This window comes from Panulirus ornatus, chromosome 12 (genome assembly GCF_036320965.1).
Source record: "Panulirus ornatus isolate Po-2019 chromosome 12, ASM3632096v1, whole genome shotgun sequence".
Taxonomy (NCBI): Eukaryota; Metazoa; Arthropoda; class Malacostraca; order Decapoda; family Palinuridae; genus Panulirus; species Panulirus ornatus.
The window spans coordinates 30,429,676-30,442,090 of NC_092235.1; the positions used below are offsets into that span (position 1 = coordinate 30,429,676).

Consider the following 12,415-nt stretch of genomic DNA (forward strand, 5'->3'; position numbering starts at 1 on the left):
AGTCAATGGATTGAACCAGGGCATGTGAAGCATCTGGGGTATACCATGGAAAAGTCTGTGGGGCCTGGATGTGGATAGGGATCTGTGGTTTCATTGCATTACACATGATGACTAGGGACTGAGTGTGAATGAATGTGGGCTTTTTTATCTGTTTTCCTGGCGCTACCTCGTTGAAGTGGGGGGTTTGCGATGCTGTTTCCTGTGGGGCGGGGGAATGATAGGAATGGATGAAGACAAGCAAGTATGAATGTGTACATATATATATATATATATATATATATATATATATATATATTATCCCTGGGGATAGGGGATTAAGAATACTTCCCACGTATTCCCTGCGTGTCGTAGAAGGCGACTAAAAGGGGAGGGAGCGGGGGGCTGGAAATCCTCCCCTCTCGTTTTTTTTTTTTTTTTTTTTTTTTTTTTTTTTTTTTTTTCCAAAAGAAGGAACAGAGGGGGCCAGTTGAGGATATTCCAAAAAAGGCCCAGTCCTCTGTTCTTAGCGCTACCTCGCTAACGCGGGAAATGGCGAATAGTTTAAAAAAAAAAAAAAAAAATATATATATATATATATATATATATATATATATATATATATATCTTTTTTTTTTTTTTTGCTTTGTCGCTGTCTCCCGCGTTTGCGAGGTAGCGCAAGGAAACAGACGAAAGAAATGGCCCAACCTACCCCCATACACATGTATATACATACGTCCACACACGCAAATATACATACCTACACAGCTTTCCATGGTTTACCCCAGACGCTTCACATGCCCTGATTCAATCCACTGACAGCACGTCAATCCCGGTATACCACATCGATCCAATTCACTCTATTCCTTGCCCTCCTTTCACCCTCCTGCTTGTTCAGGCCCCGATCACACAAAATCTTTTTCACTCCATCTTTCCACTTCCAATTTGGTCTCCCACTTCTCCTCGTTCCATCCACCTCCGACACATATATCCTCTTGGTCAATCTTTCCTCACTCATTCTCTCCATGTGCCCAAACCATTTCAAAACACCCTCTTCTGCTCTCTCAACCACGCTCTTTTTATTTCCACACATCTCTCTTACCCTTACGTTACTTACTCGATCAAACCACCTCACACCACACATTGTCCTCAAACATCTCATTTCCAGCACATCCATCCTCCTGCGCACAACTCTATCCATAGCCCACGCCTTGCAACCATACAACATTGTTGGAACCACTATTCCTTCAAACATACCCATTTTTGCTTTCCGAGATAATGTTCTCGACTTCCACACATTCTTCAAGGCTCCCAGGATTTTCGCCCCCATCCCCACCCTATGATCCACTTCCGCTTCCATGGTTCCATCCGCTGCCAGATCCACTCCCAGATATCTAAAACACTTTACTTCCTCCAGTTTTTCTCCATTCAAACTTACCTCCCAGTTGACTTGACCCTCAACCCTACTGTACCTAATTACCTTGCTCTTATTCACATTTACTCTTACTTTCTTCTTTCACACACTTTACCAAACTCAGTCACCAGCTTCTGCAGTTTCTCACATGAATCAGCCACCAGTGCTGTATCATCAGCGAACAGCAACTGACTCACTTCCCAAGCTCTCTCGTCCACAACAGACTTCATACTTGCCCCTCTTTCCAAAACTCTTGCATTCACCTCCCTAACAACCCCATCCATAAACAAATTAAACAAACATGGAGACATCACACACCCCTGCCGCAAACCTACATTCACTGAGAACCAATCACTTTCCTCTCTTCCTACACGTACACATGCCTTACATCCTCGATAAAAACTTTTCACTGCTTCTAACAACTTGCCTCCCACACCATATATTCTTAATACCTTCCACAGAGTATCTCTATCAACTCTATCATATGCCTTCTCCAGATCCATAAATGCTACATACAAATCCATTTGCTTTTCTAAGTGAAAGCTGGCAAGGCAGCAGGTTTGGATGGTATTGCAGTGGAATTTATTAAAAAAGGGGGTGACTGTATTATTGACTGGTTGGTAAGGTTATTTAATGTATGTATGACTCATGGTGAGGTACCTGAGGATTGGTGGAATGCATGCATAGTGCCACTGTACAAAGGCAAAGGGGATAAGAGTTAGTGCTCAAATTACAGAGGTATAAGTTTGTTGAGTATTCCTGGTAAATTATATGGGAGGGTATTGATTGAGAGGGTGAAGGCATGTACAGAGCATCAGATTGGGGAAGAGCAGTGGGGTTTCCGAAGTGGTAGAGGATGTGTGGATCAGGTGTTTGCTTTGAAGAATGTATGTGAGAAATACTTAGAAAAGCAAATGGATTTGTATATAGCATTTGTGGATCTGGAGAAGGCATATGATAGAGTTGATAGAGATGCTCTGTGGAAGGTATTAAGAATATATGGTGTGGGTGGCAAGTTGTTAGAAGCAGTGAAAAGTTTTTATCGAGGATGTAAGGCATGTGTACATGTAGGAAGAGAGGAAAGTGATTGGTTCTCAGTGAATGTAGGTTTGCGGCAGGGGTGTGTGATGTCTCCATGGTTGTTTAATTTGTTTATGGATGGGGTTGTTAGGGAGGTAAATGCAAGAGTTTTGGAAAGAGGGGCAAGTATGAAGTCTGTTGAGGATGAGAGAGCTTGGGAAGTGAGTCAGTTGCTGTTCACTGATGATACAGCGCTGGTGGCTGATTCATGTGAGAGACTGCAGAAGCTGGTGACTGAGTTCGGTAAAGTGTGTGAAAGAAGAAAGTTAAGAGTAAATGTGAATAAGAGCAAGGTTATTAGGTACAGTAGGGTTGAGGGTCAAGTCAATTGGGAGGTAAGTTTGAATGGAGAAAAACTGGAGGAAGTAAAGTGTTTTAGATATCTGGGAGTGGATCTGGCAGTGGATGGAACCATGGAAGCGGAAGTGGATCACAGGGTGGAGGAGGGGGCGAAAATCCTGGGAGCCTTGAAGAATGTGTGGAAGTCAAGAACATTATCTCGGAAAGCAAAAATGGGTATGTTTGAAGGAATAGTGGTTCCAACAATGTTGTATGGTTGCGAGGCGTGGGCTATAGATAGAGTTGTGCGCAGGAGGATGGATGTGCTGGAAATGAGATGTTTGAGGACAATGTGTGGTGTGAGGTGGCTTGATCGAGTAAGTAACGTAAGGGTAAGAGAGATGTGTGGAAATAAAAAGAGCGTGGTTGAGAGAGCAGAAGAGGGTGTTTTGAAATGGTTTGGGCACATGGAGAGAATGAGTGAGGAAAGATTGACCAAGAGGATATATGTGTGGGAGGTGGAGGGAACGAGGAGAAGTGGGAGACCAAATTGGAGGTGGAAAGATGGAGTGAAAAAGATTTTGTGTGATCGGGGCCTGAACAAGCAGGAGGGTGAAAGGAGGGCAAGGAATAGAGTGAATTGGATCGATGTGGTATACTGGGGTTGACGTGCTGTCAGTGGATTGAATCAGGGCATGTGAAGCATCTGGGGTAAACCATGGAAAGCTGTGTAGGTATGTATATTTGCGTGTGTGGACGTATGTATATACATGTGTATGGGGGTGGGTTGGGCCATTTCTTTCATCTGTTTCCTTGCACTACCTCACAAACGCGGGAGACAGCGACAAAGCAAAAAAAAAATATATATATATATATATATATATATATATATATATATATATATATATATATATATATATATATATATTTATATATATATGTTTGTGTATGTGTATGTATATTTATGTATATGCTGATATGTATATGTATGTATATGTGAATATATGGGCATTAACGTATATATGTGTATATGGATGGATGGGCCATTCTTCATTTGTTCCCTAGTGCTACCTCACTGATGCAGGAAACAGCACTTACACATAATAATAATAAAACCCAAATATATTTTTTTCATACATATTCATCATTTCCTATAAGGAACAGACTACCCGAAATGTCTTTAGGAAACTTCACAGCCTACCCGCCCTTTCCACAACCTACCTGCCCTTTGCACAGCTCACTCTCTGTCACTAGGTCTATAGTAGCAGCTTCCACTATTATGTGGAGAGTGGTAATGAATTGCTCCTAGGTTGACAGTTGTAAGACCCCAGGGACCAGACAGATGCACCTGCCCTCAAGCTTGTCGCAACATGGACTATCGCAGCTGCTTGGCTATTGGCAGTTGGCCAGACAATTAGCTTTTAGGACATGGTGGATGAGTGGCAGATTTCGCCTTTCTGGATGTCGCTGGGTGGGTCTTTTGTGTCTAAGGATAAGATCTGTGGAGGCTGGAGACCGAGAAGTGCAAAAGAGACAAGGTAGGGAGAGCAGGTGAGTCACACTAACCTGGGGAGAAAGAAGACTTCCCATGTATTCCCTGCATGTCACAGAAGGTGACTAAATGTGGTGGGAGCAGGGAATTGGAAATCCTCCTCTTTTTTTAACATTTTACTGTTTCCCTACTTAGGTAGGTACTGACAGGAACAGAAAAGAAATGGCAATCATGTCAATATCCTTTCTCTTGATGGCATATATAATGCACTAAAACCAAAGCCTCTGTCTACAGCCTAGTCTCACAGACCTTTCATTGGTTTCCCTGACCATTCTTATGTTCTGATGCAAAAATACAGAATAGAGACGATAAGTTGGACACGTAACTTTGGGGACAATATGTGGCATGAGGAGTGTTGGTCAAACAAGGGATGACATAGTATGAGAGAGGTATGTTAATAAGCATACTATATCTAAAGATGGATAGTAAAGTCACAATGAGACATGAGCAACTAATTAGGATTTATTTTTCAACATTTTGACAGTTATCTTCCTCAGGAGAATATGATGGAGTAGTGTCTCACATGGGACTATAATAAATGATGCTGAATCACTTCCCTAGTTGTTGTGCTCCCTGATTGGTCAGGTCCTATTGATTGCACACTCACATTCAACCAAGCTCCACCCACCAGTCTGGTAGCCATTGTAGCGCATCTTTAATTCCCTGCTACTGTGTTGATGTTATCCTCTAGTAAAATGTTAGATGCTTCCACTGTCCTGCTTTCCTATCTTTTGGAGCCTTTGCAGATAATTTGTGGAAACAGCCTACATCTTATCTGAGGATAACGTTGACACTTTAGCAGGGAGTTACAGGTGGGCTATAACAGCTGCCAGACTGCTGGACAGAGCTTAGTCAAATACAAGTGGGCTGGCAAAAGGAACTGACCAATCAGGAAGCACCATTTCACAGTGACCAGGAGCCTCATTCAACAACATTGTACCACATCTTCCTCTGTGTGGTACTGTTTGTTGGATGTTTTCCTGCAGGCAGGACAGTGGTGGGGAGAAGCAGCTCTCTGCCTTACTAATCTTTCTCCATCTAGTATATATATACTAAGAACTTATGATACTACTAATGTCCCTCAGCAGATAACCTCTTCATAGGCCGTTGGGTCTTCTGTTATCTGTCATTTCCATGTCCTCCCATCAACTCCCTCCCTCTCCCTTTCTCCCTGTTACCCTTCCTCCCTCCTTCACTTTGAATATGTGTATGTATTTACAAGAGCGTGCTTATGTGTGTCTGTTTTTATAGGAAATATAAGCAACAGGAAAATAATCATGAAGGAAATTTCTGAGAGCAAATTTTGGAAGACAAATATCAAAATACTGAAAATTAAATCCTGACTCAAACCTCAAGTCTCACTGCTATCTATCTGTCAGAAACAACATTAATATCTGAAATACATGGATAAGATAAACTGAAATGGTCTGGATATATGAAGAAGATGAGTAAGGAGAGACTGACTAGGAAGATATGTGAGTCAATCATGGAGGGAAAACAAAGGAGGGGGAGACTAAAGGAGAGATGGAAGGATCTACTGAGAGGTGCTTTAAGTTACTGGGGCCTGAACATGTAGAAGGATATAAAGCATGCATGGGAAATAAGGGAAGTGCAATGCTATGGTATTCAGAGGGTAGCTTGCTTTCAATGGGCTGAACCTGAGCTTATGAAGTGGTCAGGGGAAACCACCATCAGATTTGTGGGGCCTGGCTGTGGATAGGGGGCTGGTTTTAAATGACATCTAGAGAATAGATCGGAGCAAATGGGACCATTTTCTGTTTGCTGTTGGCTCTACTTTGCTAATGTGAGCAATGAAGAGCAAGTATGAAAAAAAATACATTATCTACACTACAAACACAAATGCAACATCTCACAACACAAAGAAAACAAAAAGCAATAAATGCAACATAACACATAAGAAACACAAAACATACATGATCAACAAACACAATAACAAAATATAACACAGGGATCATATCAAGTGAATCAAAAGATTGAGAATCATACTTCCTGGGGGGCATCAATGAGGCCAAAACCAAATTCTTTGCTGACACTGAATGCATTTAGCACATAAGGGTCATCAACTTTAGGAAGCTCGATGGTATTTTGTTCATGTCCCTTGTGTCCTGTGAAAAATAGTTGAATATGTTAGATATGGGTTTGTTATTTAATGTAATACTCCAATCATCATAACATGCTTCAGAATTCATATCAAAAGAAATACCTAAGATCATAACTGTAAAACAAAAAATTATGCCAGATGAAATACAACAATTCAGTTTAAATTTTCTCATGGTTTTATTGTGGATTTATATGGCAAAAATCTTTTGTACTAAAAATAACCTTTATTCATGAATCAGTAAGGTACTTTTTGTATTCCATGATCAATCTCTTTACTTAACTTTATGACAATCTTTCCATGTTAATCAAACTATTAATTCCTATCATCAATTTTGCTTCTGAAATTTGGTCAAAAGAATCTTGTTAAAGAAAACATTATGATATATTTGGCACATATATCACTCTTTACATCATATACTGAATTATACTCTTACACTGCATCCCATAACACTTTCCCTTTCCAGGTGAAAGAAAGAAACTTCACACAAATATTCTCTCAATTCATTCATATTCCCACATTCACTTTTTCCCAATTAAATAACCCTTAAACACTAGGAGCTGGCATTACTTCTGTATGAGGTAGTGGGAATCATCACATGAAGCATGACTTTCACAAGTGTTTTCTGAGTTTCCTGCCAGTGTTAGCATAATTTTTTTGTGCACATCTTTTGATTTGACATGCTGTCAATGGATTGAACCAGGGCATGTGAAGCATCTGGGGTAAACCATGGAAAGTTCTGTGGGGCCTGAATGTGGAAAGGGAGCTGTGGTTTTCGGTGCATTATTACATGACAGCTAGAGATTGACTTTGAATGAATGGGGCCTTTGCTGTCTTTTCCTAGCGCTACCTCGCCCACATGAGGGGGGGAGGGGAGGGGGTTGTTATTTCATGTGTGGCGAGGTGGTGATGGGAATGAATAAAGGCAGACAGTATGAATTATGTACATGTGTATATATGTATATGTCTGTTTGTGTATATATAGGTACACGTTGAGATGAATAGGTATGTATACTTGCGTGTGTGGACATGTATGTATATACATGTGTATGTGGGTGGGTTGGGCCATTATTTCATCTGTTTCCTTGTGCTACCTCACTAATGCGGGAGACAGCAACAAAGCAAAATAAATAAATATAAATATCTTTTGATTTTCACTTCATAATTAGTGATGTTATTATAGAGTTACCTTATAAGACTCACCTCCCTACCCTCAAAATCCACTTCATCATTCCTGCACAGCTGCCACACATTAACTCTGTCTAAATACATTATATCACCTCATTTGTTTGTACATATCCTTTACTTTTACATTTCTTTCTCTCATTTCATGATGGGAAACAAAATATAAAAGAGCTTTTTTGTTCACATTGTGAGCAATTTTCAGGCCCCAAACATTTAAGGGTTAATATCCTCAACCTTTCATCACTCCTATATCTGCTATATCCTTTACACTGCTGTGTATTGTGTAAATCCTTTTTACAACAATCCTATTTCTCTTTTTACAGAACACAACCTAAGATGTTTCTAATTTATCTGGATAGGTGAGAGAAAACAACTCTGATACCTGGATTCAAGATGCAACTAACTCTTTTGAAAACTTAAAACACGGTAGCCTTAACACTTGGAAAATCAGAAAAGACAACCCTGACATTTGTAAGTGGATTGCATGTCCTTGCCACCAAGGATTTTACTTAAAAGCATACATCTAATTTATGCTTCCTATACTTTCTGTGTAGAAACCAGCCAATTGAGGTTTGACTGTTAAGATATTTTCTCCTTTCCCCAAACAATCAAGATGAAGAAGTCTCATGCTCCTTTCAGTTATCCATCTTTCTATAACATTTCTACCTTTAAAAGTCAAGTCTGTAAACACCTTTGAATTCCTGATCAATTCTTACATTTTTGTCCCTAATCTTTTGCACTTCAGTCAAGATGTTACATAAGCCTTTAATGTAAGCAAAGATTTCAAAAATTTTAAAACAGCCAGACACACCAAACTGGAAATCTAGCTTCTAAGACGACGGTGAATGGTTACCAAAGCATTTACTAGGAGTGCATCTACTACATAAAGTGGCGAATGCCTGTATTAAACAAATGTAAAAATTATTACTATTCAGATTTAGCATTACTATATACAAATACATCTACCATTCAATCCAGTCCAACTGAGCCTAGATGAATGCCATTACCACATCTACACTCCTACCCAAAATATAAGCCAAGAAGCATGAAACAACAGAGCATTGCAATAATGATGAGAAAATAATTACTGTGAGTCCCTCCTAGTAATATAAATAATGTATTCTAATGGTTAAAGCTGAGATCCACGAGGTATGAAGCTAGAAGGCCACAAGATTTTTGTCAGCAAGAAACTGAACACTATCAAACATTCTACTGGAAGTAAGATGAAATATCAGTGATAGTAGCATGGGATTTTTTTTTGACTTGAGTACTCATGAAAGAAACAAAAGTGTATATCCCTTGGGGATAGGGGAGGAAGAATACTTCCCACATATTCCCTGCATGTTATAGAAGGCGACTAAACTGGGTGGGAGCAGGGGGCTCCTTGTATTTAAATTTCTAAATAGGGAAACAGAAGAAGGAGTCAAGCAGGGAGTGCTCATCCTCCTCAAAGGCTAAGACTGGTGTGTCTGAATGTGTGTCGATGTATCCAAGATGAGAAGAAAGTTAATAGGTAGTATGTTTGAGGAAAGAAGCCTGGATGTTCTGGCTCTGAGTGAAATGAAGCTCAAGGGTAAAGGGAAAGAGTGGTTTAGGAAAGTCTTGGGAGTAAAGTCAGGGGCTGGTGAGTGGACAACAGCTAGAAAGGAGTAGCAATGCTCCTGAAGCAGGAGTTGTGGAAGTATGTGATAGAGTGTAAGAAAGTGAATCTTAGATTGATGTGGGTAAAACTGAAAGTGGATGGAGAGAGATGGGTGATTATTGGTGCCAATGCATCTGGTCATGAAAAGAAAGATCATGAGAGGCAAGTGTTTTAGGAGCAGCTGAGTAAGTATATTAGCAGCTTTGATGCATGAGACAAGGTTATAGTGATGGGCGATTTAAATGCAAAGGAGTCATGTGGCAGTTAAGGGTATAACTGTTGTACATGGGGCATTCATTGTTGTAAATGGAAATGGTGAAGAGCTTGTGGATTTGTGTGCTGAAAAAAGACTGGTGATTGAGAATACCTGGTTTAAAAAGAGAGATATACATAAGTATACGTATGTAAGTAGAAGAGATGGTCAAAGGGTACTACTAGACTACATGTTAATTGATAGGTGTGTAAAAGAGAGACTTATGGATGTTAATGTGCTGACAGGGGCAGCTGGAGGGATGTCTGATCACTATCTTGTGGAGAAGGTGAAGTATTGTGGAGGCTTTCAGAAAAGAAGAGAGATTGTTGGGGAGATGAGCAGTGAGAGTTAGTGAGCTTGAAAAGGGGACTTGTGTGGTGAGGAAGTATCAGGAGAGATTGAATGTAGAATGGAAAAAAATGAAAGCAAATGACATGAAGGAGTGGGTGAGGAATGGGATGTATCTAGGGAAGCAGTGATGGCATGTGCAAAAGATGCATGTGGTATGAGAAAGGTGGGAGGTGGGCAGATTAGAAAGGGTAGTGAGTAGTGGGATGAAGAAGTATGATTATTAGTGAAAGAGAAAAGAGAGGCATTTGGATGATATTTGCAGGGAAGTAGTGCAAATAACCGGGAGATGTATAAAAGAAAGTGGCAAGTGGTCAAGAGAAATGTGCAAGAGGTGAAAAAGAGGGCAAATGAGAGTTGGGGTGAGAGAGCATCATTTAATTTTAAGGAGAATAAAAAGATGTTTTGGAAGGAGGTAAATAACAAGTGTAAAACAAGAGAACAAATGGGAACATCGGTAAAGGGAGCAAGTGGGGAAGTGATAACAGATAGTGATGGAGTGAGAAGATGGAGTGAGTATTTTGAAGGTTTGTTGAATGTGTTTGATGACAGAGTGGCAGATATCAGTTGTTTTGGTTGAGGTGATGTGCAAAGTGAGAGGGTCAGGGAGAATGGTTTGGTAAACAGAGAAGAGGTAGTGAAAACTTTATGGAAGATGAAATCTGGCAAAGCAGCGGCTTTGGATGGTATTGCCGTGGAATTCATTAAAAAAGGGGGTGGCAGTGTTGTTGATTGGTTGGTGAGGATATTCAACCTCTTTCACTCCATCCTTCCACCTCCAATTTGGTCTCCGTTTCTCCTTCTTCCCTCCAACTCTGACACATATATCCTCTTTGTCAATCTTTCCTCACTCATTCTCTCCATATGTCCAAACAGTGTCAATACACCTTCTCCTGCTCTCTCAACCATACTCTTTTTATTTCCACACATCTCTCTTACCCTTACATTATTTACTCAATCATACCATCTCACACCACATATTGTCCTTCAACACTTTATTTCCAACACATCTACCCTCCTCCATACAACCTTATCTATAGCCCATGCCTTGCAACCATATAACATTGTTGGAACTACTATTCCTTCAAACATACCCATTTTTGCTCTGAGATAATATTCTCTCCTTCCACACATTCTTCATTGCTCCCAGAACCTTTGCCCCCTCCCCCACTCTGTGACTCACTTCTGCTTCCATGGTTCCATCTGCTCCTAAGTCCACTCCCAGATATCTAAAACAGTTCACTTTCTCCAATTTTTCTCCATTCAAACTTGCATCCCAATTAACTTGTCCCTCAACCCTACTGAACCTGAATGCCTTGCTCTTATTCACATTTACTCTCCTTTTTCTCCTTTCACACACTTTTCCAAACTCAGTCACCAGCTTCTACAGTTTCTCATACGAAACAGCCACTAGAGCTGTATCCTCGATGAACAACAAGTGACTCACTTCCCAAGTCCTCTCATCCACAACAGACTGCATGATTCCCCTCTCTCCAAAACTATTGCATTTACCTCCCTAACCACCCAATCCATAAACAAATTAAACTTTCATGGGGGCATCACACACACATGCTGTAGATCAACATCCGCTGGGAACCTTCTCTCTTCCTACTCTCTTCCAATCACTCTTCTCTCTTCCTACTCGTACCCATACCTTGCAACCTTGGTAAAAACTTTTCACTGCTTCTGGCAACTTACCTCTCACACCATATACTCTGAAACCTTCCATAAAGCATCTCTATCAATCCAATCATATGTCTTCTCCAGATCCATAAATGCTACATACAAATCTACTTGTTTTTCTAAGTATTTCTCACATGCATTTTTCAAAGCAAACACCTGAATACACATCCTCTACCACTTCAGAAACTTCACTGCTCCTCCCCTATCTGATGCTCTGTACATGCCTTCACCCTCTCAGTCAATACCCTTCCATATAATTTCCCAGGAATACTCAAGAAATTTATACCTCTGCAGTTTGATCACTCACCTTCATCCCCTCTGCCTTTGTACAATGGCACTATGCATGCATTCCGCCAATCCTCAGGCACTTCACCATGGTCCATACATACACTGAATATCCTTACCAATCAATCAACAATACTGTCACCCCCTTTTTAGTAAATTCCACTGCAATATCATCCAAACCCGCCACTTTGCCAGATTCAATCTTCCGCAAAGCTTTCACTACTTCTCTGTTTACCAAACCATTCTCCCTGACCCTCTCACTTCACACATCATCTCAACCAAAATACCCTATATCTGCCACTCTGTCATACCACACTGCTGCTCTTCCCCAATCTGATGCTCAGTACATGCATTCACCCTCTCAATCAATACCCTCCCATATAATTTCCCAGGAATACTCAACAAACTTATACCTCTGTAATTTGAACACTCACCTTTATCCAATTTGCCTTTGTATAATGGCACTATGCATACATTATGCCAATCCTAAGGCACTTCACCATGAGCCATACATACACTGAATGTCCTCACCAACCATTCAACAACACAGTCACTCCCTTTTTCAATAAATTCCACTGCAATACCATCCAAACCTGCTG

The 12,415-nt window shown here is 40.5% G+C and overlaps 1 protein-coding gene across 1 annotated transcript in view; it reads right to left on the reverse strand.

Annotated features, from left to right (window-relative positions):
- The window catches only part of LOC139751996 (CD109 antigen-like), a 364,823-nt gene that overhangs the window by 163,752 nt on the left and 188,656 nt on the right, over positions 1–12,415 (reverse strand). Inside the window, exon 17 of the mRNA XM_071667757.1 lies at positions 6,309–6,427. Coding sequence (XP_071523858.1) covers positions 6,309–6,427 — 119 coding nt within the window. The remainder of the gene's footprint in view (positions 1–6,308; positions 6,428–12,415) is intronic.